This window comes from Phocoena phocoena, chromosome 10 (assembly GCF_963924675.1).
Source record: "Phocoena phocoena chromosome 10, mPhoPho1.1, whole genome shotgun sequence".
NCBI classification, from domain to species: domain Eukaryota; kingdom Metazoa; phylum Chordata; class Mammalia; order Artiodactyla; family Phocoenidae; genus Phocoena; species Phocoena phocoena.
This window is the reverse complement of record NC_089228.1, coordinates 93550838-93575070: the sequence shown is the minus strand read 5'-3', so window position 1 is coordinate 93575070 and position 24233 is coordinate 93550838. Positions and strand designations below refer to the sequence as shown.

The following is a 24233-nucleotide window of genomic DNA, read 5'->3' as shown; positions in this document are numbered from 1 at the left end:
AGGTAGGCCGTGCTTGTTGGACTTCATAATTTTTGTAATGACCAGATGAAAACCCAAACTTGGTTAGAGCCGAGAGGAAGCACAGCTTCCTGCCTGTAAAGGGCTTCGCCGTTCAGTGCCGAGCCGGCGTGGACACCAACTTTCCTGCCTAGCCCGCACGGTGAGGCCCGCAGAACGCGCGTGTTTAGCAGCCCTTCTGTACAAACTGGCTGTGTTTGCGGTCCTCTAACTTTATTGTAGCTGTTGTTTCAGTCAGTTTTCTCACATGTCATTGGCAACTGCGTAAAAATCGAGAGCCTCCCTAAATCCACCTGCCTTCCCCGCGGGCCTCTGGGCACAGCTGTGTCGTCCTCTGAAGGTGGCCAGAGCGCGGACACCCGGGTTTAGGAGTCACTGTCGTCAGTGTGTAAGGTGGCAAGGGCGGTGTCCACCTCGACTCCCTCCTCGTCAGACTGGACCACGGGGGACTCCCCTACTTCGCTGGGGTCCTGGGCAGTTGGGTCAGTGCAGGGTGCAGATGAGGACAGCCGGGTGGCTCGGGAGGCATTTGGAACCTGAAGAGTAACTTCGTCCTGACCGGGGCTCACTTCAGGCCCTGCAAAATAAAGCAGAGGCGAGCCTGTCCTAAAAGTGCTGCATCTGAGAACTGCCCCTGAAGATGGTCATTTGAACTTGCATAGAATATAAAGCGGGTGGGAGTTCTCTGTTCCTGTGACATGCAGGCTGCAGAACCAGGCCCCACGGCAGTGCAGGAACTGCCCCCAGAAAATGCTGAGCTAGGTGACGCCCGAGGCAGCCCAGGGCCCGAGCTGACCCTTCTGCCACCTGTGACACATGGAAAGATCCCGAACCCTTTCCAGCATCCAGTAAAGCACTGTGCTCAAGGCCAAACCGTGAACACTGCATTTCTTTGAGGAACATTCCTGGTAACCTTGATAATCTAGATTTACCTCTTTATATCCTTTGAAATAATGCAAAGAAATGGACGTTAGGAGAAAACCCTTGTGGATCCTCTTCAAGGAATCAAAACCATACGCAAGTGATGGCGTCTCTTCCTGACCCAGGGAAGGGGCCGGCCTTCTCGGCGGGACAAGGGCCTCCCTCCCCGGGACGGCACTGCTCACGCAGTTCCCGGGAAGGGGAGACGACAGACGGAGCTGCTTTGTGGGGACCTTAGAGACACATGTGGACAGGAAGCCCCGGGCCTCAATTGTGAGGATGGTAGCCCATGGAGTGGGGCCACCAGTGAAGGGGCAGGCGCTGCTGAAGGGCTGGCCTTTCCCTCTTTTGTACGTGGCAGAAACTTAAACGCGTTCTCTGTAATGGCGTCTGCGAAGACCACCCACCCAGAAGGAATGGTCCGAAATTTAAAATAAATTGAGTCCAGGTATAGGGCCAAAGCCTCAGTAAGTACACATCGAATGAACATGGAATTTCGGGAAGGCATTAAATGGAGGTAACGTGCCCACAGGGTTGCGACTAATTTTTAAAATACAAGCTGAGTGCTGAACACAAACCTTGGCCTTGACCACAGCAGAGATCAAATACCTGCCGAATGGGGGAGGGGAAGCCACACAGGAGAGCTCCCACCTCCCCCAAATTCTAGTGCTTAGCCACAAAAACCACACTCAGGAGAAAGAACACACAATTTAAGAAAGCTCCCTGTTCACTGAAGGTGTCTGGGTAAAGCCCTGAGAGTCGCTGAGAAATTCACAACCACAACAGCCAGTGTTTCATCTGTCCACTTCTGTGAGGCCAGACTGTGCGTGGAATGGGTTAGTGGGGCAAGAAGATCTGCGCACGCCTTGTGCAACCGAACCGCCCTGTATCGGTTCTCCACGTGCAGGGAAGTCATGGAACTAGGTGTGACTCAGTGTGTGCAAACTAGTCACCCCTACCTGGGACAGGGGACAGCACAGTGCCCCCCTCGCCACCGGAGTTCAGGAAGACGTCCAGGGCCTCCTGGTCAGAGATGTCCACCAGGTCCATTTGCTCCAGCAGGTCCACATTCACTTCCATGGATGACATGCTGCCCATGGGCTCTGGGGAGACCAGCACAGGAAGAGGTTAGACCATCTGTCATTTAATAACACTTTAAAAGGTGAGCTTCCACTGTGTTAGGCTAAGAGCACATTGTGTTTTCTAGGTGTAAGATATCTCCCGCTACTCCAGACTTTTAAAATAGACTTTGGAGCAGTGTATTATTGACATGTCCCAGTTTGGTACTTTAAGTCCATCCTGGCTTAACCTTGGTTACTATTACCTCTTACACCTGCCACAGCAGTTTTCCTTTTCACCCCCAGCCCTCCTGCTGCAGGTGCCGAAGGTAACCCTTTCTGCATCAGACAATTCTTGGCTTCGGAGGTGGGCGCTGACTCAGAGAGGCTGACATTCCTGCCAGACACCTCTGGCTGTGGTTGCCCCCAGCTTTACTACAATTCCATTTGAAGTCTTCTCTGCCCTTGTGACATTTCTCTACCTCTTCATCTTAACAGCAAAGTTTGAGCATCTGCAAGCCGGCGAGTTGCAACCAAGAGCTCCCTGCAGTGAAAGCACAGACTAGAAAGAGAATCAGCCCACTGTGGAGAACAGTATGGAGGGTCCTGAAACTACAAATAGAGCTACCATACGACCCAGCAGTCCCACTATTGGGCATACCCTGAGAAAACCATCATTCAGAAAGAGTCACGTACCACAATGTTCATTGCAGCTCTATTTACAGTAGCCAGGAGATGGAAACAACCTAAGTGCCCATCATCAGATGAATGGATAAAGAAGATGTGGCACATATATACAATGGAATATTACTCAGCTATAAAAAGAAACGAAATTGAGCTACTTGTAATGAGGTGGATGGACCTAGAGTCTGTCATACAGAGTGAAGTAAGTCAGAAAGAGAAAGACAAATACCGTATGCTAACACATATATATGGAATTTAAGGGGAAAAAATGTCATGAAGAACCTAGGGGTAAGACAGGAATAAAGACACAGACCTACTAGAGAATGGACTTGAGGATATGGGGAGGGGGAAGGGTGAGCTGGGACAAAGTGAGAGAGAGGCATGGACATATATACACTACCAAACATAAGGTAGATAGCTAGTGGGAAGCAGCCGCATAGCACAGGGAGATCAGCTCGGTGCTTTGTGACCGCCTGGAGGGGTGGGATAGGGAGGGTGGGAGGGAGGGAGATGCAAGAGGGAAGACATATGGGAACATATGTATAACTGACTCATTTTGTTACAAAGCAGAAACTAACACCATTGTAAAGCAATTACACTCCAATAAAGATGTTAAAAAAAAAAAATCAGCCCACCAGCAGAAAGACACTATAGGACTAGAAGTCTGAGCCTGGGCACAGTGAGGGGTGCCTCTAGGGTCTGGCATTCATATTTAAACTGCCTCTGTGGTCCAGAAACTACAAGCCAGGTAACTCAAATCATCCCAGGCATGACGCTGCCTGTCACAAGCAAATAGAAATTTCTGGATGTGGACACATCCTTAACCCAGGGTCTCAAAGGAACATAAACTCAACACAAAATCCAATCCAATCCGGAATTTACAGTACACATGTCACTATGAGTGAGGGCCAGCAGAAACAAAGACTATTAGCATCTTTTCCCGAGAATTCAAAGTGGCTTTAAATATTTTAAAGAAAGAAAAGATTGAATCAAACAATGAACAAGGTGTCAAAAATCAGGTCAGGCATTTGAAAAAAAGCCAAATAACTTCCAAATAGGAAAAATCACTGAAATTTAGAACTTCGGGCACAAGTTAAAGAGGTGAGAGCCAATAGTGAACGAAATAAGTGGGAAGTATGAAAGAGCTTAAGAGAAATGGAAAATGCAAAAGTTTACATATTGGCAGTTGCAGAATGAGAATGGAGACTCTAGGGACCAGCAGTATTCGCTGAGGCTGATTATCGTCCAGATTTGCTGAAGGATCAGACACGCAGGGTTTAGGAACAAAATATATTCCAGCAAGACAGATGAAAGAGACCCTCACCTAATCCACTGCGGCGAAATGATGACCATCAAAGAGAAAGAGCAGATTAGGAAAGATCAGGAAATAATTAGACCTACAGCTCAGCAACCGGAGTCAGAAGACAGTGGAATAATAAATTCAAAGAGGTGAAGTAAATATCTCTTAAGATCAAGTGTGAGATACAAGTCCCCCCTACGCCTGCTCTCAGCAAGGGTCGGACCACAGGAGGAGGGAAGAGGGCATGGGTCCCGGGAGGGAGGCCGAAGTGCACGGAAGAGACATGTAAGTCTGTGAGTATATATAAAACTCTGAGTAAAATAATCATAATAGTATCAAATTCGGGGAATTTACTCCAGCTGAATTGGAAAGACTGGACGATAATGACAGGAGAGGCGGCTTGACGAGAGCCAGATCCCTTTTGTGTCTGGCAGGAAGGTGGGAATCTGATCGTCTCTGGGCACAAGAAATCATGAAGGCTTAGCACTACAGCAAGTAAAGCTTGTTGCAGTTGAGACAACATCGCACTCAAGGTGGCAACATCCAAGGCAGAGGAGCCGGGTGACATGTGCCATCACTGTCACCCTAGGCCATGCAGGAATCACGGCCACTTCACAGGGGACACCGGGGCGGTGTTGCCCCGGGGCTCCTGCAAGGCTGACCCGTCAGGGGGACATGAGTGCACAGGGGTCAAGGTCGTGCCTCTGGGGGCTGCGCTCCTGTCGGGGAGAAGGTGGGGAAAACGCGGGTTTTCTTTGTGACTGTGGAGTCCTTCGTGGTGTTTCAGCCTGGCTTTAACTTCAGTTTTGAAAGGAGCAGAGTCTCCCGTTTTTTCTGTCTATGCCATTCTCTTAAAGAGGGGAGAAAAATAATTGGACCAAAAGCATAGGGAACACTTGCAGGAAAATAGCACCAAATAAGATGGTAACGAAGCCAGTTTTATAATACGTGTCAAATTTGGTTCCTTTACATTTGCTGCGATCAGTGCCTGCCAGGCTTCATTACTGTCATCTGATTTGGTGCTTTCTATTTTCCTGGAAATATTTCCTGTAAGTGATAAAATCTAGTTATTCTGTTTGTAAGAGACATTCCTAAAATATAAGAACAGGAACATTAAAAAAAATTTAAGGAAAAATGGGAAGTGGGCAAACAACTAATTAACTTGAAGAAAGCTGACATGGCTATATAAATATCCAAATAAATAGACTTGAAGGGGAAACAAAAGCATTATTGGGGTAAAATACAGCACTTAGTGGCTTTTTTTTTTTTTTTGGAGGTTTATCCACACTACAGCATGTATCAGTAGTTTGTTCCTTTTCTTTTAAATTAAGTAATTCTATTTATTTTTGGCTGCATCGGGTCTTCGCTGCCATGCGCGGGCTTTCTCTAGTTGCAGCGAGCAGGGGCTACTCTTCGTTGTGGTGCGCAGGCTTCTCACTGCGGTGGCTTCTCTTGTTGCGGAGCACAGGCTATAGGCGCACGGGCTCAGTGGTTGTGACCTGCGGGCTCTAGAGCACAGGCTCAGTAGTTGTCGCGCACGGGCTTAGTTGCTCCGCGGCATGTGGGACCTTCTCGGACCAGGGCTCGAACCCGTGTCCCCTGCATTGGCAGGCGGATTCTTAACCACTGCACCACTAGGGAAGCCCCCGCTTAGTGATTTTTTTAATGGTTCAATTCACCAGGAAGGTAATTCAGAATTTCTATGTGACTATATATTTTGTGGTTGTTTTTATAAAGCAAAATACAGGAGAATCACAAGGAAAATGGTAACAAGTCCATAATCATGGGGGAAATGAAGATCTAATGTACCTCTTTGATGATGAAGCAATCCAAAATTGAGTATTAACAGGAAACATCTGAACAAGCCAATTTAGAAGCCTTTTGAAACGGACACTTACAGACTCCCCCCCCCATCACAACAAAGAGAACTCTCCAGACGTTGCCATGGGTCCCCGAGGGGACAAAGTTGCCCCTGGTTGAGAACCACTATTTAATGAAGAATTAAAATTAAGATAGTAAGGTTTGGCTCAAGGCCAGACAAACAGAAGACTGGAATAGAAAAGAAAGCCTAGAAAAGACTCAGTTGTCCTGAAACTGACAGAAGACCATGTGAGCAGGGGAGAGAACACTGGTGCTGAGATAGACCGTTACTGCTGTGAAGAATTAAAGTCAGATCCTTACCTCACAATGCACACAAAAACAAACTGGTCGTGGATTTAGGGCCCAAATATATAAAATGGAAAACATAGAAACTTTTAGAATAAAACACAGCAGAGTATCCTTATAACTTGGAGGGAAGGACTGCCTAAACAAGACACAAGTACAAACCATAAGTAAGAAAATAAAGTGGGCAAAGCTTAAAAATAAACACATTCAGCAAAGGCCACACTAGAATAGAGAAGCCACAGGTTGAGAGAAGGTATCTGCACCAGACATCATCAGAAAAGGCCGATACCACGAGTGTAAGACTCTAAAGGAAGACAACCAACCAGTAGAAAAACGGACAATCAAGGAACTGCAGATTAAAGCCAAAATAAAGTATCATTTCATACATCTAAATTTGTGAAAAATTTTAACTGACACTACCAAGTGTTGACAAAGCTGTGGAGTGAGTAGAGCACGCACATACAGCTTCTGGGAGACTGTAAGCTGGTGTGGGTATTTGTGACAGAATCCAGTACAATTAGATATGCTTGTCCTATGACTGTCCTCGTTCTGTGCCCTAAAGAAGTGGTTCTCAAGATGTGGACCCCAGACCAGCAGCCTCGGCATCACCTGGGAACTTGTGGGAAATGCACATTCTTGGGCCCTACCCCAGACCTACGGGGTTTATCACTAGCCCAAACATCCTCCTGCCCTCCCCAGGCACTGGGACACCCAGGGGCTGAGTCAGAGTGTCTGAGGGCACAGGGGGCGCCCCTGGCCACACAAGATTTGACAACTACCAGCCCAGCAGAGATGCCAGGAACCCAAGGTCTAACAGTGGGAACACACAGGTACAGACAGGACATCTTCAAGGCGAGGGATGTGGTCACAACTAACTACACACTGTCAGGATACCCAGGTGCTTAGCGACAAAGTGAAAGCAATAGATATTTTTCTGAGAAAATGGGAGTCTTGTCAGGTGGAAGAGAAAACCTGCATCAGGGTCTTACAAAACACCTCATCACGTCCTAATGGCACTTGGAGCTGCTGGGCATGCGTGGGCCCCAGGTCCCCATTGCTCCAATCCCAGTGGGCACAGATGTCCCTTCACCCTTAGATCATTTTCTGGATAAAACTTTCCATGCCTTTGTCTTAACTAAAAAATGATGCTTTGGAAAGAGAGAAAAATTCAGACTGCTATTTCGGATTTAGTGGAATGAGTGTAAAATACCAGGTTCACTGTAGAGATTCTTATTTTGATTGATTCTTCTAAATGAAAGAATGTTCATCCTTGGAGAGGAATGTGCTGTAAGGAAGGGATGTGTGACTCCCAGGCTGGGAAGTCTAAGGGATGGCCCTGGACAGCCTTGTGTGGAGAGGCCTGTTTGTTATCTGTGAACATCTTTTCTGCTCCAGCTGAAGCAGGAAGCTGAAAAGCCTAAGGCCTCCAATTTTCTTCCTCAGTGCTTTCAAAACCACACATATTGGCAATGTATGTGTGGCCCTCTCTTTTACCTTGAAAAAAAAAAAAGCTCAACAGTTTTTTGAAACTTGAAGGACATTTTTTTAGGTGCTTGAAACCATGAAAATTCAATTCCTTAATACTTAATTGCTATCTGTTCAACACGTCTTGACTGAGCCCTTCCTTCTCTTTGCCCACAAAGACCTGACAGTAACAGCCCATCCCTGTCTCAGTGTGCTCACAGCCAACAAAGAGGGACTTCTGAAGCTGCAGCTTCTGCTGTGTCCTCACCCCCTGAGGATGGGACTTCTGGAGCTGCAGCTTCTGCTGTGTCCTCACCCCCTGAGGATGGGACTTCTGGAGCTGCAGCTTCTGCTGTGTCCTCACCCCCTGAGGACGGGACTTCTGGAGCTGCAGCTTCTGCTGTGTCCTCACCCCCTGAGGATGGGACTTCTGGAGCTGCAGCTTCTGCTGTGTCCTCACCCCCTGAGGATGGGACTTCTGGAGCTGCAGCTTCTGCTGTGTCCTCACCCCCTGAGGATGGGACTTCTGAAGCTGCAGCTTCTGCTGTGTCCTCACCCCCTGAGGATGGGACTTCTGGAGCTGCAGCTTCTGCTGTGTCCTCACCCCCTGAGGATGGGACTTCTGGAGCTGCAGCTTCTGCTGTGTCCTCACCCCCTGAGGATGGGACTTCTGGAGCTGCAGCTTCTGCTGTGTCCTCACCCCCTGAGGATGGGACTTCTGGAGCTGCAGCTTCTGCTGTGTCCTCACCCCCTGAGGATGGGACTTCTGGAGCTGCAGCTTCTGCTGTGTCCTCACCCCCTGAGGATGGGACTTCTGGAGCTGCAGCTTCTGCTGTGTCCTCACCCCCTGAGGATGGGACTTCTGAAGCTGCAGCTTCTGCTGTGTCCTCACCCCCTGAGGATGGGACTTCTGAAGCTGCAGCTTCTGCTGTGTCCTCACCCCCTGAGGATGGGACTTCTGGAGCTGCAGCTTCTGCTGTGTCCTCACCCCCTGAGGATGGGACTTCTGAAGCTGCAGCTTCTGCTGTGTCCTCACCCCCTGAGGATGGGACTTCTGGAGCTGCAGCTTCTGCTGTGTCCTCACCCCCTGAGGACGGGACTTCTGGAGCTGCAGCTTCTGCTGTGTCCTCACCCCCTGAGGATGGGACTTCTGGAGCTGCAGCTTCTGCTGTGTCCTCACCCCCTGAGGATGGGACTTCTGGAGCTGCAGCTTCTGCTGTGTCCTCACCCCCTGAGGATGGGACTTCTGAAGCTGCAGCTTCTGCTGTGTCCTCACCCCCTGAGGACGGGACTTCTGGAGCTGCAGCTTCTGCTGTGTCCTCACCCCCTGAGGACGGGCTCTCCTAAGAGGCACTTTCATATTCTTTGCCTCTGCTGAGTACTTAGCAGGTGCTCAGGAAATGTCTGCTGAACTAAACTGAACAAGCATCAGCGTCTCTACTGCTCTTTTCTTCACTGTCCCACCTCCCCACGCCCTCTCGGCATAACGTCTCACTGTGCTCAGATCTGTGGGTCAGATTTGCCAGGGTGTGTGTGTTATGGACTAAATGTTTGGGTGCCCCCCCACCTGCCCAAATTCCTATGGTGAAGCCCTAACCCCAGTGTGATGGTTTCTGGAGGTGGGCCTTTGGGAGGTGATTATTCTAGAGGTCATGAGGGTGGGGCCCTGAGGATGGGGTTAGTGCTGTCCTAGGAAGAGGCACCAGAGATGCTCTCCCTGTCAAGTGAGGACCAGCTGCAGACCTCTCGGAACCAAATCAGCCAGCACCTTGACCACAGACTTCCAGCCTCCAGCCCTGTTGTGTATAAGCTACCAGTCTGTGTTGTTTTGTTGTAGTAGCCCAAGCAGACTAGGGTGGTGTCCTTCTCAGCTGCTGCCCACAACATGACACAGATCCCTGGAGTGAACAGGGATGGCTCTCTCCATAACCAGCGCCAAACATTAAAGAAACTGAATAGCACACGTACTCTGAGGGAACATGCAGTCTGACTTTCCCAGATGAAGACAGACTCTCCATCAGTGGGACACACAGAGGGCGAGCTGACTGGAGATGAAGCAGTTGAACAAATCTGTACCATCCCCTCACTTCAAGAAGCACTGTCAGCGCATCCGTCAGTCATTCTAAGTCACGCCTATTAGTCCGTTTTCTCTACATTCTTTTCCTTCCTCATTCTTTGATTTCTTTAACCTCCCCTTGGGGAGCACATAGAGAAGGAAGGAACAGAGGGAGGGTAACAGATAAATTGGGAGCAGCTTCCATGAGGGGCAGGGTATGCAGAGCAAAGGCCAGGGCCAGGCAAAAGAGGAAGAATGAGCCCACAGGTTTGGGAGGAGCAGGGGCTTCCAGGAGGATGGAGGGCAGGTAAGCGGGGAAGCCCAGGATGCCTGTACACACTGCCCACTGCTCCTGCGCTGGCCAGAGAGGAAACGTCAGCTGCCTGCCCAGACCACTCCTCCACAGGCACCAGGTCCTGGGAAGGAGGGGCTGGTGAAGGGGCCTGGAATCCAACTCCTGTGCCCCTCAGCGTGTCCTTGGGAACCATCAGATGCATCTAGATGTACATCACAGCACGACTTACAGAGGCAAAGAATCTTAAGTGTCCAGCTAGGAAACTGTTAGGATATGTCCTGACCATGAAGATGCCGCTTTTAAAACATACCCTTTCAAAGGATTTTTAATAATGTAGGGGAAAGATCCCCATACACCATGAAGGAAAGTTAGATACAAAGCCAGATATGTGTACAGTCTATATAAATAGGCACAAGAGAGAATCCCCCTAAAACAGTAACAGGGATTAGGGATTCTGTGCTACAGAATTATGGCCAATGTTTGTTTTGTCTTTTTAATGTTTTAAAAAAATGTATTCCATGTTTTCTAAATATCTTCAACAAAAGCCTAGAACTACAAGAAGAGGCAACGGCAAGACAAAGACGGCAGGACGCATCCCCTTTGAGCCTCTGTCCCAGCCCCGCTCTGGAGGCAGCACCCTAGCCACACACAGCGCGGGGCCCGCTCCTGACTTGCCTCGCCTCTCTGCTGTCTGCAGGTAGCCCGTGGAGAGGTACTGCTCCATGTCCTGCTGGAAGGCTTCCTCAAAGAACTTCTGCCGCTCCCTCAGCTTCATTTGCTGGGTTTGCTCCATGTCCAGGACCTTCTGGGCGTGCTCCGCATCGAGTTCAGCTAAGGACACAGAATAATTGGGGTCAGGCAGGGTTTGGAAAAGGACTGAGACCGGAATGGGTATAAATACCGACTCACGGGTTCACATCTGGCCCCCTGACTGCAGCACAACAGGTGGAGAGCCGGGGCTCCTGGAGGACCGTGACCACCGTCCACCTTAACCTCACCCAGCCCGGCCTCAGGAGGCACTCAGTAAACGCTGGTTGCGGAGCCAGCACGTGGCCACCGGAGTCTGTGAGAAGAGCGCCTGGTCGTGGCTTTGCTGTCCGTGAACCAGCCACTTGGCTGAGTCAGTTAACCTTGCTGAGCCACATACTGTATTTGGGATAGACATGTTACCCCAGGACTGACGTGAAACATAAGAACTTTACATCCCGGCGAGGGCTGCGTCAGTCACGCCAGGAAGAGCTGTAATACGATGAGCCTGAGCCTCGGCGCCAGCAGGAAGCCTGAATTCACCTTCCCAGGTGGCCCACTGGCGGCTCTCCCTTCCCCAGGCTGCACGGGGAAGACAGATGATGCAAGCACTATTCATCCTGTACACGGGCCGAGGGTCGGTTCTGAATCTGCTTCTAACTCTCCAGTCCTTTGTTCTTCACGGGGTGCGGTGGGCAGGATTCGAAGACAGCCCCCAGGAACTCTGCCCCCAGATGCACAGCCCACAGGACCCCAGGACTCGTGATTAGGGTACTCTCTGTGGCACAGCTGACTTTATGAGAGAGAGGTCGTCTGGGTGGGCCTGGACTTTTCCAGGAGAAGAGATGTGAGCACAGAAGGGGTCTGACATGGCTTTGAAGATGGAGAGGCCTAACAAGGACTGAAGGTGTGTCCAGGAGCTGAAAGCCACCCCAGGCTGACTGCCCAGCCTGAAAATGGAGACCTCAGTCCTACCACCACAAGGAGCCAGGACTCTACCAACAACCTGAACGAGCTTGGAAAACAGATTCCTTGCAGCCTGGTCAACCCCTGATTCCAGGCTGTGAGACCCTGAGCAGAGAACCCCATCACAGGTTAGAACAGCCATCACCAAAAAGCCAAGAGATAACAAGTGTTGGTGAGGATGTAGAGGAAAGGGAGCCCTCATGCGCTGTTGGTGGGACTGTAAACTGGTGCAGCCACCATGGAAAACAGCATGAAGGTTCCTCAAACAATTAAAAATAGAACGAACATATGATCCATTAATTCCACTTCTGGATATTTATCTAAAGGAAATGAAAACAGGACATCAAAAAGAAATCTGCACTCCCGTGCTCACTGCAGCATCGTTCACAATAGCCAACATACGGAAACAGTTTAAGTGTCTGTCAGTATCTGAATGGATAAAGAAGATGTGGTACATATACACAAAGGAATATTATTCAGCCATGAGAAAGAAGGAAATCCTGCTGTGAGAGAACACAGGTGTGCCTTGAGGACATTATACTATGTGAGATAAGTCAGACACAGACATATACTGTATGATCTCACTTATACATGGAACCTAAAAACGTTGAACTCATAACAGAAACAGCAGAGTGGTGGTTACTGGGGGAGAGCGGGTGGAGGAGCTGGGGAGATGCTGGTCCAAGGGCGCAAACCTGCAGGTAGAAGAGGAGTATGACTGGGCCCACAGTCAGCAACATCGTATTATATTCCTCACAGTTTCTATGAGACTAGATCTTAAATGGTCCCACCACAAAAAAGACATGGTAATTATGTGACATGATGGAGGTGTGAGCGACTCCACAGTGGTCAACATGTTGTACACCTTAAACGTACACAATGCTATACGTCATCTATTAAAAATTAAATAAAAAATCTTAATAAGAAAGTCTTCATGGTGTTACCAAGTGATTTTTAACCAAAAAAAAACCCCCAGAATTTACAATGAACAATAGTCTTGGAGGTCCCACATGATCGACCTTAGTCATTCCCTCCACAAATACTCAACACCTCGTGTCACAGCTCCCGGGTACAACATGATCCTGTATGTGTAGATCTTAAAAACTTGATAATGGAGTATATTTTTAATCCCAAATCAGTTACAGCCTCAATATTTAGAATATTCTGGATATTCTTCTTGTATCCTAATCTTCATATATGCAAGGAATGCTAATATTAAGCAAAGCAACACAGACGGGAAAGTAAATCATCCCGACGACGTGTAATCACATGTACAACGATGACGACGTGCAGTCTTCTCACACTATGATAATCACTATGGGCATTCTCTGAATTTTCATGTCACCCTGACTTGCAGCCCCCCATCTCATATCTCTGTTTACAGGGAGATGGTCTGGAAAGAGCACAGGTTTTGGAAGCAGTCTGGGCTTGGTCCCGTCCCCTTGATGCCTTTAGATGCTTCGGGCACGTCATCCCACCTCCCTTTAGCCTACCTCTGATTTCTGAAAGGCAGCTCTGTGTGAGCTCATCTGTATGCCCACAAGGTCCCAATTCAATTCATTGGGGGGGGGGGGGGGCGGGTGGTCAGAGTATCCTCTGAATCCCAGGGAACCTACAAGTCAGCTTAGCCCAGAAGTTCTGGGGAATTAAGGCAGCTCTCACCCAATGGGTGACAGAAGCCAGTGTATCAATGCCCAGGCTCCCATCCTTTGGATGGACAATTCTAGGAGCCCTTCTGAACAATTGTCAGAGGTCCTGGTGGAACCGCAGCAGCGACTTCAACAATGCATCCCTTTACCGACGTTTCCTCCTTGCCCCCTCACCCCTGCTTCCCGGGATCACCTCTCACACAAACTTCCTGCAGGAAAATCCTAATCTCGGGCTCTGCTTCCCGAGAAACCCAAGCAGGGATATCTATTACCAGCTACAACTAACTGAACCTCTCTAGGTCTCAACTTCCTCCTCTGTACAAGAGTGGTGAACTTATTTCATACGGGTGTTGGCAGGAGTACATGAGGTTAACAAGTGAATCACCAGGCACACAGTATTGCCAATAGCTGACAGCTAATATTAATACTAGCATTATTATTAGGAAAAGGAAATGATACGAAATATTACCATGAGGCAGGATGCGCACGACCCTGAGAATCACCCCAACTCTCAGCCCCACTCAGACACTTCAGACTGGGTCACCTATCAACGCCCTTAACAAACGTGCAAGGAACTGAGCATGTACTTTTACGAGGGAGAAAGGGAACTCAATAGGACGTCTTTTCATTTATTTCACTTCAGCCATCAACCTATCTGATCAAATGCTTCATGACTGCCAGGTACATTAGAATAAGTCAACCCTAGAATAGATTAAGGAGGCTTCACACACTTCAAACGAAGTTCAATTACTCTTTAAAAAAAAAAATTCCAAAATAGGAAGCTCAGAAACAAAGATCAATGCAGAAATTATCAAAGGGGTTTTCATTAAAGAATATCTTGTTTCAACTGAACTAAGATTTTCTATAGATACAGAGATATATAGTTATGCAACTTGAAAACTTTCATTCTTCTCAAGACTTCTGCTTCAGGAGTTCAATTCTCGTGTTTCTGAATTGTAAGTTCTATAGATTTTGTCTTAGGTTTTTTACATTGGAATGAAATGTAATCATGTTCCAGCCCTCACAAAAGGGGGGACGCGGTTGGGTTAGGGAACTTAAAATGACTTAAAGGAAAATAAGCACTGTTTTAAGTTTTAAGACATGTTACACACTAGTTATCTGAAACATTTCCAAGCACCTTTTGTCATTTCTCACTTTTATTTGAGAGCCCCCCCTTACATCTCAGTGCTGACCTCTAAGCTAGAATCACAGAACTAAGTACGTTAACTCTATACCAGCTGTACACTCAGGACAATGATGAAAAAAAGCACATGGCAGTTATTAAAGATAACTGTCCTGGTCAGCAGCTAAGAAGATTCACCCTCAGCTCCGCGCCTGAGCAAGGATGCTCTGATTGTGTCGTTTGTTCTGGAATCATCGGTTCAGCTTTTGCCAAGAAACAACTACATTTGGGAGTGGAGAAATGATGGAAGGACACTGAGGGAATATTTCAAATCTAGAAGTTTTAAGAGCATCTGACTTTGGGACAACGACTGTGGAAAAATAGAAATTATAGAACATTTTCTATAAGGAAAAAGGACCCACTGTTCCCATCGAAGATGTCATTTATTATACCGGGGAAAGCCAGACAAATACAAAGATTTTAATGAACTTCAACAAATAGCCTTAAGATTAAAAAGAAAAACCAAACACACCAAAAATTTAGATAAAAGATGCTGTAGTTTTTCTATCAGGAGTCAGGAGTAATTATTTAATTCCATTATCAACCCAGATTTGTGTCTCCTTTATTTCAACTCCAGGTCATTGCTCAAGTTTTATCTGACTGCAACTTCCACTCTAGCCTCCACTATCAATTTCAATTGGATAATTTCTCAAAACAAAACAAAAAATTCCATTACCAGTGAAGATGTTATAATCAATTCTCAATTATATGTTTTAATGGGGCATAAAGGTATATATGAGATATTAAAAAAAATCCATCAGGCTCATTTCAGGAACAGTTTCAACTTATTCCACAACTAAGCCCTTTTAACAGAGCTGATAAGTAATAAAAGACAGTGAGGTGTGAATGACTGAAAAAGCCTGGAGCTGCTGGGAAGAAAGAAACGGATGATGTGAAGAAAACCAGGACAAACCTCTCCGTAAAAGGACTTACTGAGAGTATCTTTAATCCAAAAATGTTAGAAAACAATAAAATTTAATTAAATATGAGTTATGAAAAATTCTGGTAATCTACATAATATTAAAGTTGAGAACATTTTTCATTCAAGATAAATAAGCAAGACTAAGAATTGATTTTAAATCTATCATTTAAATATTTACAATTTAGATGTTTTTATATCGAGAATACAAATTTTGTGATACTAAAATGCATATGATATGATCAAGGAAGAAATGTGAAATCTCTGTAAATTCCTAAACAAATTTCTAAATACAAGTAGGTAAACACGTACCTTCCTAAACTGTTTTTTGACAAAAATTTAACTGCCAACAGGCTGTCAAACTACATGATCACTAAATTACTACACAATTCTGTCATTGTGACAGAATTTTAAAAATAGGACCCATTATTTTTCTTATGCTTCTAATTATTTGCCATTTATTTAAAAGTTTTTTTTTTGATGCATGAACAATGCATGTACATTGTGGAAAAAATTTTAATCATAAAAAAGGACATGGACTTCCCTGGTGGCTCAGTGGTTAAGAATCCACCTGCCGATGCAGGGGACACGGGTTGGAGCCCTGGCCCAGGAAGATCCCACATGCCGTGGAGCAACTAAGCCTGTGCGCCACAGCTACTGAGCCTGTACTCAAGCCTGCGAGCCACAACTACTGAGCCCACGTGCCACAACTACTGAAGCCTGCGCGCCTAGAGCCCATGCTCCGCAACAAGAGAAGCCACCACAACGAGAAGCCCATGCACCGCAACTAAGAATAGCCCCCGCTCACTGCAACTAGGGAAAACCCGTGCACAGCAACGAAGACCCTATGCAGCCAAAAATAAATTAAAAAAAAAAAATAGGCACAAATAGTAAGGTGAAAATCCCTCTGAAATCACCGTAAGTGGAGGAGCACAACTAACATTCTGATGTACGCTCATCAGCACCTGGTGTACATTATCTTCTCCTTGAACCATATGAAATTGCAATAGTCAGTCTCTTTTTTTCTCTTTTTGTACCACTGGAAGAGTTGCTGTTTTTTTTTTTGCAGTGTGTGGGCCTCTCACTGCTGTGGCCTCTCCCGTTGCGGAGCACAGGCTCCGGACGCGCAGGCTCAGCGGCCATGGCTCACGGGCCCAGCCGCTCCGTGGCATGTGGGATCCTCCCGGACCGGGGCACGAACCCGTGTCCCCTGCATCGGCAGGCGGACTCTCAACCACTGCGCCACCAGGGAAGCCCAAGTTGCTGTTTTTTTAACTTTTTACTCTGAAATAGTTACAGGTTCATAGGATGTCGTCAAGAAATGAACAGAGCGGTCCCACACACCCATCCCGAGTCTCCCCAGTGCTAACATCCTATCCAGTTACGGTACAATATCAAAACCGAAAAAACAGACATCGGTACACTCCACAGAGCTTATTCAGATTTCCCCAGTCATGCATGCACTCGTGTGTGTGTGTGTGTGTGTACAGGACGGGGGAGCTCTCTCCAGGCTCATCACACACGCAGGCTTGTGTAACAACCGCAATCAGGATGTTCAACATTACTGTTACCACGAGGCTCCTCCGGTTGCCCTCTGGTAACCATCCCCTCCCCCTTCCTCCACTCTTACCCCTCCCTAAGTCCAAATCTGTGATCATGTTATTTCACAAATGCTACCTAAATGAAATCATGTGGTATGTGTATATATATATCCTTCTGAGACTGGCGTTTTTCACTTGGCATATTCTTGAGGTTCATCTTAGCTGTTGCTCATATTGATAATTTGTTTCTTTTTGTTGCCGAGTTGTGTCCACGGTGTGGAGGGACCACAGTTAGTTTGACTAGTCACCCACTGAAGGACACCTGGGTCGCTTCCAACTTTTGGATACTGTGAGTAAAGTTGCTATGAACATTTGTGTACCAGCTTCTGGATGAAAATAAATCATTTATTTGAGATAAATGCCCAAGAATGCAATTGCTGGGTCATATGGTAAGTGCATTTTTTGGTTTTGAAAGGAACTGCCAAACTCTTTTCCGGAGTGGCCCCTGTCACCAGTGTACGGGGGACCTCATTCTTCCACATCCTTCCTCACCAGCATTTGGTGAGACCTACTTAATAACTGTGATACAGAATCTGTTTCCTTCCCTCCTCCTTCTCCCCAGAGTATATGTCTGTTAGAAACAAGTTTTAACTTCCTCTTAAATATTTCCAATAATTGCTATGATTTAAATAGGAAAATCTATTTAATTTTAGAAAAATTCTATACAGGAACGGAGGACTTGTTAGTGACAAAATATACAAGATTTCCTTCCATTTTTAAAACCCACCTACTCTGTATTTTTACCATTTAACAGTCACCTTTTATTTCTATCTCAAATTAATTTTCAAAATAAGGCACACTCAACCATTTTTAAAGTCTCCCCAACCTCCTGCCCCGCCTTAAAAAATGAATGCAAATTGTTTCAGGGAGGACAAAAAAAAAAAAAGACCTTTAATTAATACTGTCCTAGAATTGTAGGTTTTAAACATTCACTTAAAATACCAACTTCTGTGCCCTATGTTTCTACAGTTTTTAAAAGTTTTCTGTCTAGCCTTCATCAACAATTAGTTTCCAAGACAGGTTTACAATTATTTTATACCATACATTATTTCTATGAGTATTCGAAAGTATTATAGAGCCCTTTCCTTAATTCCTCAGAATTGGTCTTTGGACAAAAAAATTCTGTGCATGTTAAAGTCAAGACATGTTTTAACAGAAAGTTAAATGGCTCTTTACAGAGCTCCTCTTCAGCCCCCTCCAACACACACGGATGCATGCACGCACACACACTTATCAAAAGGTACTTACTGCTTCTACATGCAACTAATAAAGGATACTTCTTACCTAAAATGTAGTAGTTTAGAATGATGGCAGGTTTTGCATAAATAACTCCTTTAGACACCAACTCATGGCAACTCCTAAGGAGACTCCACAAAGTTCCTTTAGAGTAGCTACTGCAACAGCTGTTTCCTAAACCCATGTCACAGGAAACAAACACTATTCTAGTATCTAAACTTTTGGAACACTTAAAAAATTTCTATCAATTACCCTGAAGGAAATGACCACTATCTAGAGTACTAGCAAAATAGACACTGCAGAAACACGACATGTACAAGGTTTGCCCAAAGCAGTAAGACAGAAATGCTCAACTGTACCTTATCTTCTGCGGGAGGAGCCAGGCAGCTTAGGAGCCCCTGATGAGGCTGCTGGTCTCTGAGCCACACCACTCATCCCGCCATGCCTCCAGTTTCCCATCAGTTAGGAAGCGGGGGTGGGGGTGGGGTTGGATGATATCCATAAGAAAGTCACATCCAGCTCTTAGATGCTATAATTCTATTTTTACTTCCTTTTGACTGGGGCAGGAAGAGGTCTCCTGAATCCTGTCTTTTTTTTTTTTTTTTTTTTTTTCGTAAGATAAAATGAAAATCAGATTAGCAGTAAAGGATTTAGGACCTTTTGAATTTGACAGTAACTTTTCAAGAAAATCAGATTCAACTATTAACAAAACGCTGAGGGTATGTTTGCATTTATCTTCCTGGTCATTTTACTGCTTAAAGAATGATGAGAACAAAAAGCTTAAGATTAATGGGTAAGTGAGAAGTGCACTCAAACTGTGGCCAGAGGCTTCACGAGTTATGAACCTGTTCCAACGTCATGGCGGGGGTCGGACTGGAGGGCCCGTGGCCTGAAGTGAGTCTAGGTAGCGTCACGACGGCTGTACTTCTTGCCGGGGTCGACAAAGACCTAGATGGGTAAGATGTCAGTTTAAAGGGGTGGTTCAACTCCACTGGAAAGGGCTAGTCCATGATATGTTACAAAGGATACGTTTTACAGAAACAGTATGTGAAATATCTGTGTTAGGTATCAAGCGTATGCCATGTTATCCCATTCTTTGGATGGTTTCCAATTTTTTCTTGTAAGAAAGATTTAAAAAACTCCAGGCTAGAAGCTCTGTGTTATGAATACTTAGCCCAATTTCCTAGAATTTTAAAGTCCTGACATTTTCCTTAATTTTACTTAGAGTACTGATCTACTTAACAACAAAATTTGGGGGGAAAATGGGAAGGGTTTAGATTTTGCTACAGGAATCCTTCCAAACTCTAAAGTTTGCTGTCGTCGTTATTGTTAGTACATTAAACACTCTGGAAAAAGAAGTACAAACCAGCTGCTTGTGTCTCAGTATGAAGATCAACTCTTACGGAGTTCATTCAAAGGGGTTATGGAGATAGCAGGCCCTTAGTGTCATCAAAATCAATTCGAGGGCTGGTGACACAGAGGTTGCTGGATCACTGGGCCCCATGCCCAGAGCTACCAATTCAGTAACTGGCAGGGTCAGAGGATTCGCATTTCTACCCAATTCCAGGGTGATGCTGATGCTGTTGTCCAAGGACCAGACTTTGAGAACCACAGCTCTTAATGAACTGTTTCTGCGCATCCACTTCATTCAGATTTTTACTTTGTACAAATATTTATAGAATGGAAAAGAATAAATATAAGATGGGGAAGTTGGCACAATTCATGGAAATGACAGAAACATCCTCTCCTAAACTCTCTTTAAAATATTTACAAAATCATCTAACAAGGAAACGCTCCAGCAGCCGCCAAAACGTATAATCATAAACAAGCAGGACTTGTAGTCATCTTTACCGACAAGAGACAAGTAACTTCAGGATCAGAAAAGCGCTGGATCCCGTTCTGTGGAATCCCTTACCAGTCCCTGGCTCATGGCCTGGGGGCTTCATACAGCAGGAGACAAAAATGTTGTGACCATCTGTTCTTTGTCCTGAACCCAGATGCAGCCAAGGGGGAGGTCCTCATCCTCGCCATTTGCAGAGACAACGTGGAGGGGTTTACATTAATGTAATCAATATAAAATTACATTTGTATTTAAAACGAATAGACAAACTCTGTCAAATAAAAATTAAGAGAAGAAAAAAATACATATACCCAGAGTTAGATATATGGCAAAGAAGGTATGCCGACGGAGGCAGAAGAGATGTGAAAATAAGTGACTGGTGATGGGGTCCTGGACTTGGCGTATTGATATATTCAGCTGAAGGAGTTTGAGGAAATGGCAGAAGCAGGAAGCTCACTCTGACCTGCCCCTTGCTCTTCTCCCCTGAAGCAGGTCCTAAGACCCTCCTGTGGAAGGTGCCCTCCCTGTACCCAGAAGACAGGAGCCTCCTTATCCCCAAGACGGAGGGACACAGAGAAGAGTGCAACATGCTGGCCTGGCTAAGTCTCCTCCAGTTCACTACCCTTACCTCAGGGCCTTTGTCCTAATGACATTTCTCCACGAACATCTGCTCTTCCTCAAACCTGGCTTAAAACACTCAAGCTTAACTCTTTCTTTGGGTCTTCATTTCCTTATGAAGGCCCCCGTGTTAACGTAAAAGTTAACATTAAATAAATCTGTACACTTTTCTCCTGTTAATCTCTGTCATTTTAATTGTTAGACCTAGCCAAGGACCCTAAGAGGATCGAGGAAAACATTTTTTCCTCCCCTGTACTAACTATCATGCCCAAATACATGCTAACACATTTTGAAGCATCAATGAAATGAATAATCTGATTTAAAAATTAAACATGTTATAGAAATTAACACAGGAAATGAAATTGTTAAGAATCAAAAGCTATCTAATGGATTTTTCGTAGTAATTCTGAAATCAAAACTTGATCATGTATTATTTTAAAAGGTGGTGAGAGGTGAGGAGAAGCCTAGCCCCACCAGATATGAAAACACTTCACAAAACAACAATTTAAACATTATGGAGTGACTTCCCTGGTGGTCCAGTAGCTAAGCCTCCGCACTCCCAATGCAGGGGGCCTGGGTTCAATCCCTGGTCAGGGAACTAGATCTCACACGGATGCTGCAACTAAGAGGCTGCATGCTGCAACTAAAGATTATGCATGCCGCAACTAAAGATTCCACATGCCACAGGTAAAAAAAAAAAAAAGATTCTGCATGCTGCAACTGAAGAACCCGCACGCAGCAATGAAGATCCAGCGCAGACAAGATAAATAATTTTTAAAAACCACCAACATTACGTAAAACAAAAAGAGATGGGTGGATCATTGAAATGGAAAAATCCCTAAAAGAGATGTGATCATATGCTAAACAAATATAAACAAATCATATGCTAAACAAATATAATAAAGGATATATCAGAAACAAAGGAGAAAGTAAAGAAATTTGTAATAAGTGGCACTGTGAAAACTAATTGGCCATTTATAAAATCAATTTAGAGGCATACAGGATAAATTAAATAACTGAAAACCAAAAATGATATATGGAAAAAGAAAACCAAATTAAACCTTTAAAGTTACTAATAAGGGGTCTTACACACTATAGAAGAAATTATCAAGGATCAACAGATACTGTGTAACATGAACAGTAAACACTCTTGGATATTAAAAAAAATATAATAAAAAGGGAAACAACAGATTGAGGAAAAAGAATTGCCACAAGTAGCAAAAGATCATTATTTTTACCACAGTAAAAAAGAAAAAGAAAAAACAATCGACGCCAATAAAATTTTTCAATAGAAAAAACAGCTCACAGAAGCCAAAAATTGTTCAGTCCTATATGTTATTAAAACTGAAGTACCATTTTTGTCCAGTTACATATTGGCCAATATAAAAACAATGCTAACAAGAGTGAGGTGAGATACTTTCATTACTAGTGTTTGCATAAATTGTTAAAAAGACTCATAGAAAGCAATCTGATTTTAAAAATCTCTAACATACTTTCACCTAGTGATACCGCATCTGAAGATACACGCTAAGGACATAATCCGAAAGAATAAAAGAGCTACTACCTACCCAAAGAAGTTCATTTCTGTATTAAATGACTCGGCCACTTGATGAGCCATCATGCAGCCAACAACAAACATGGTGAAGACATAAGATATTAAGTAAAAGAAGAATAAAAGACAAATATGTGTAACTTATCACATGAAAAAGGGTAAAGCACTCCTGAAAGATTAGTTTCGTTAACACAGTGAGACTGTGGATGGTTGTTGGCCCTCAATGGTGTAAATTTTTTGTAATGTTATATAGCTTTAGAATTAAAAATTCAAATAAGCATAAGGTTCTATAAACACACAAAATATATTTTCATTCCCCAATAATCATAATAAATATGTATTTTGACATATCCAACTAATACTTTATTGTTTTGGGTGGTTATAAAAAAAAATCCTTCTGTTAAAATGTTCAGCGTATATGGGCTTCCCTGGTGGCACAGTGGTTGAGAGTCCGCCTTCCGATGCAGGGGACACGGGTTCGTGCCCCGATCTGGGAGGATCCCACATGCCGCAGAGCGGCTGGGCCCGTGAGCCATGGCCGCTGAGCCTGCGGGTCCAGAGCCTGTGCTCCGCAACGGGAGAGGCCACAACAGTGAGAGGCCCGCGTACCGCCAAAAAAAAAAAAAAAAAAAAAGTTCAGTGTATGAATGTTCTTCTTTATTCACTTATTCTTATGTAATATCATTCACAAATTTAATTTATTCAATACATTTAATGAGCATATTTACTACATGCCTATTAACTCCTTATAGCTTATTTGTTCATGATTTAAAATAGACTACTTTATAGCAATACAGTGTTACCTGGAACTTTTACAACCAGAAATTTCCATTAATCAACATTTTTGAGCTTCATTAATATAAGCAGTTAATCACAATGATAACCTAAGACATTAAGAGATTTTAAAGACCTTTCTGAAGTATTAAAAAATTTTATAATACATTCTACTGCTTTGAAAATTGGTAATCTTGGACAGACTAAACAGCAAATAACAATGGTTTAAATGGCAAATAAAACGTTTAAACAAACTTCTCAACCTTGAAAACCTGGTATATGCTCATTATGCAGCAGAAGTAATCACATAATTAAACATGTGAGAACCTTAACCTGCTCTGGATTCCCAGCTGTTAAACAGAATCTGTTCATGGATTAAGACAGATCACACCTAGGTTTCACATCAGTATTTTCTATTCCGAAATTCTAAACTTTCACAACAAAAGAAAACAAGTTCTTCCCACTTCTAACACTTGTAAGGAAAGAATGACTTTTTTGCAAACAGAAAACTAAAGAACACAAAAACCAAAATCACTCCCTTGCTCCTAACATTTGAATTTCAGTACAAAAGTAGCGTCAGTGGAATTTTCTCAAGTAACAGTTCTCATATCTATGATAACAGTGATGTAGACTGGCTGCTATATTATAAGAAAATTTTGAGAAATCTCCAAAAACTAGACTCATGCCTGTCTAAGGAAATTTGGAGGAGGGGGCAAAAAGAGAAAGAAGACAATAAGGTCTCAGTACATCTGAAAATGAGACAATGTTCATTAAAACGAAACCAAACTTGCTGGTGGTGATTGGGCCTGGTGTTGAAGCCTACGGTTTTTTTAAGTCATGAGTAAAACATTACAGATATAGATACTAAATTTAAATTTTCATTAACTATATAAAATTTATATTTCTGTATCTTCCTCATCCAGGAACAAGCAACAATTTGACAAATGTGGGCCAATTCTGACAGCTGCCCCCTGAGATGAGTCTCACTATCAGTATGGGGAAATAAACTTAAGCTTTGGTTGCTTTCTTGAGTCACATCAAAAATAAAATGCAGTCAGAGATAACACCACTTTCTATTTTATGTGTGACCCCAAAGAAGGTGTCGAAGGAATGCCATCTGCAGGTCTACAATTTGAGCACTTCTATCTGAACAAATGATATTCTTCTTTTTAAGGGGGATCTGAAT

At 44.5% G+C, this 24233-nt stretch overlaps 1 protein-coding gene across 1 annotated transcript in view; it reads right to left on the bottom strand.

Annotated features, from left to right (window-relative positions):
• Positions 1-210: 210 nt before the first annotated feature.
• Positions 211-24233, bottom strand: part of DTNBP1 (dystrobrevin binding protein 1) — a 120527-nt gene continuing 96504 nt past the window's right edge. The window contains exons 8-10 of the mRNA XM_065885278.1: positions 10638-10793; positions 1899-2042; positions 211-595 (exon numbers count right to left, since the gene is read on the bottom strand). Of these exons, the coding sequence (XP_065741350.1) occupies positions 384-595; positions 1899-2042; positions 10638-10793 (512 nt within the window). The 3' untranslated portion in view covers positions 211-383. The remainder of the gene's footprint in view (positions 596-1898; positions 2043-10637; positions 10794-24233) is intronic.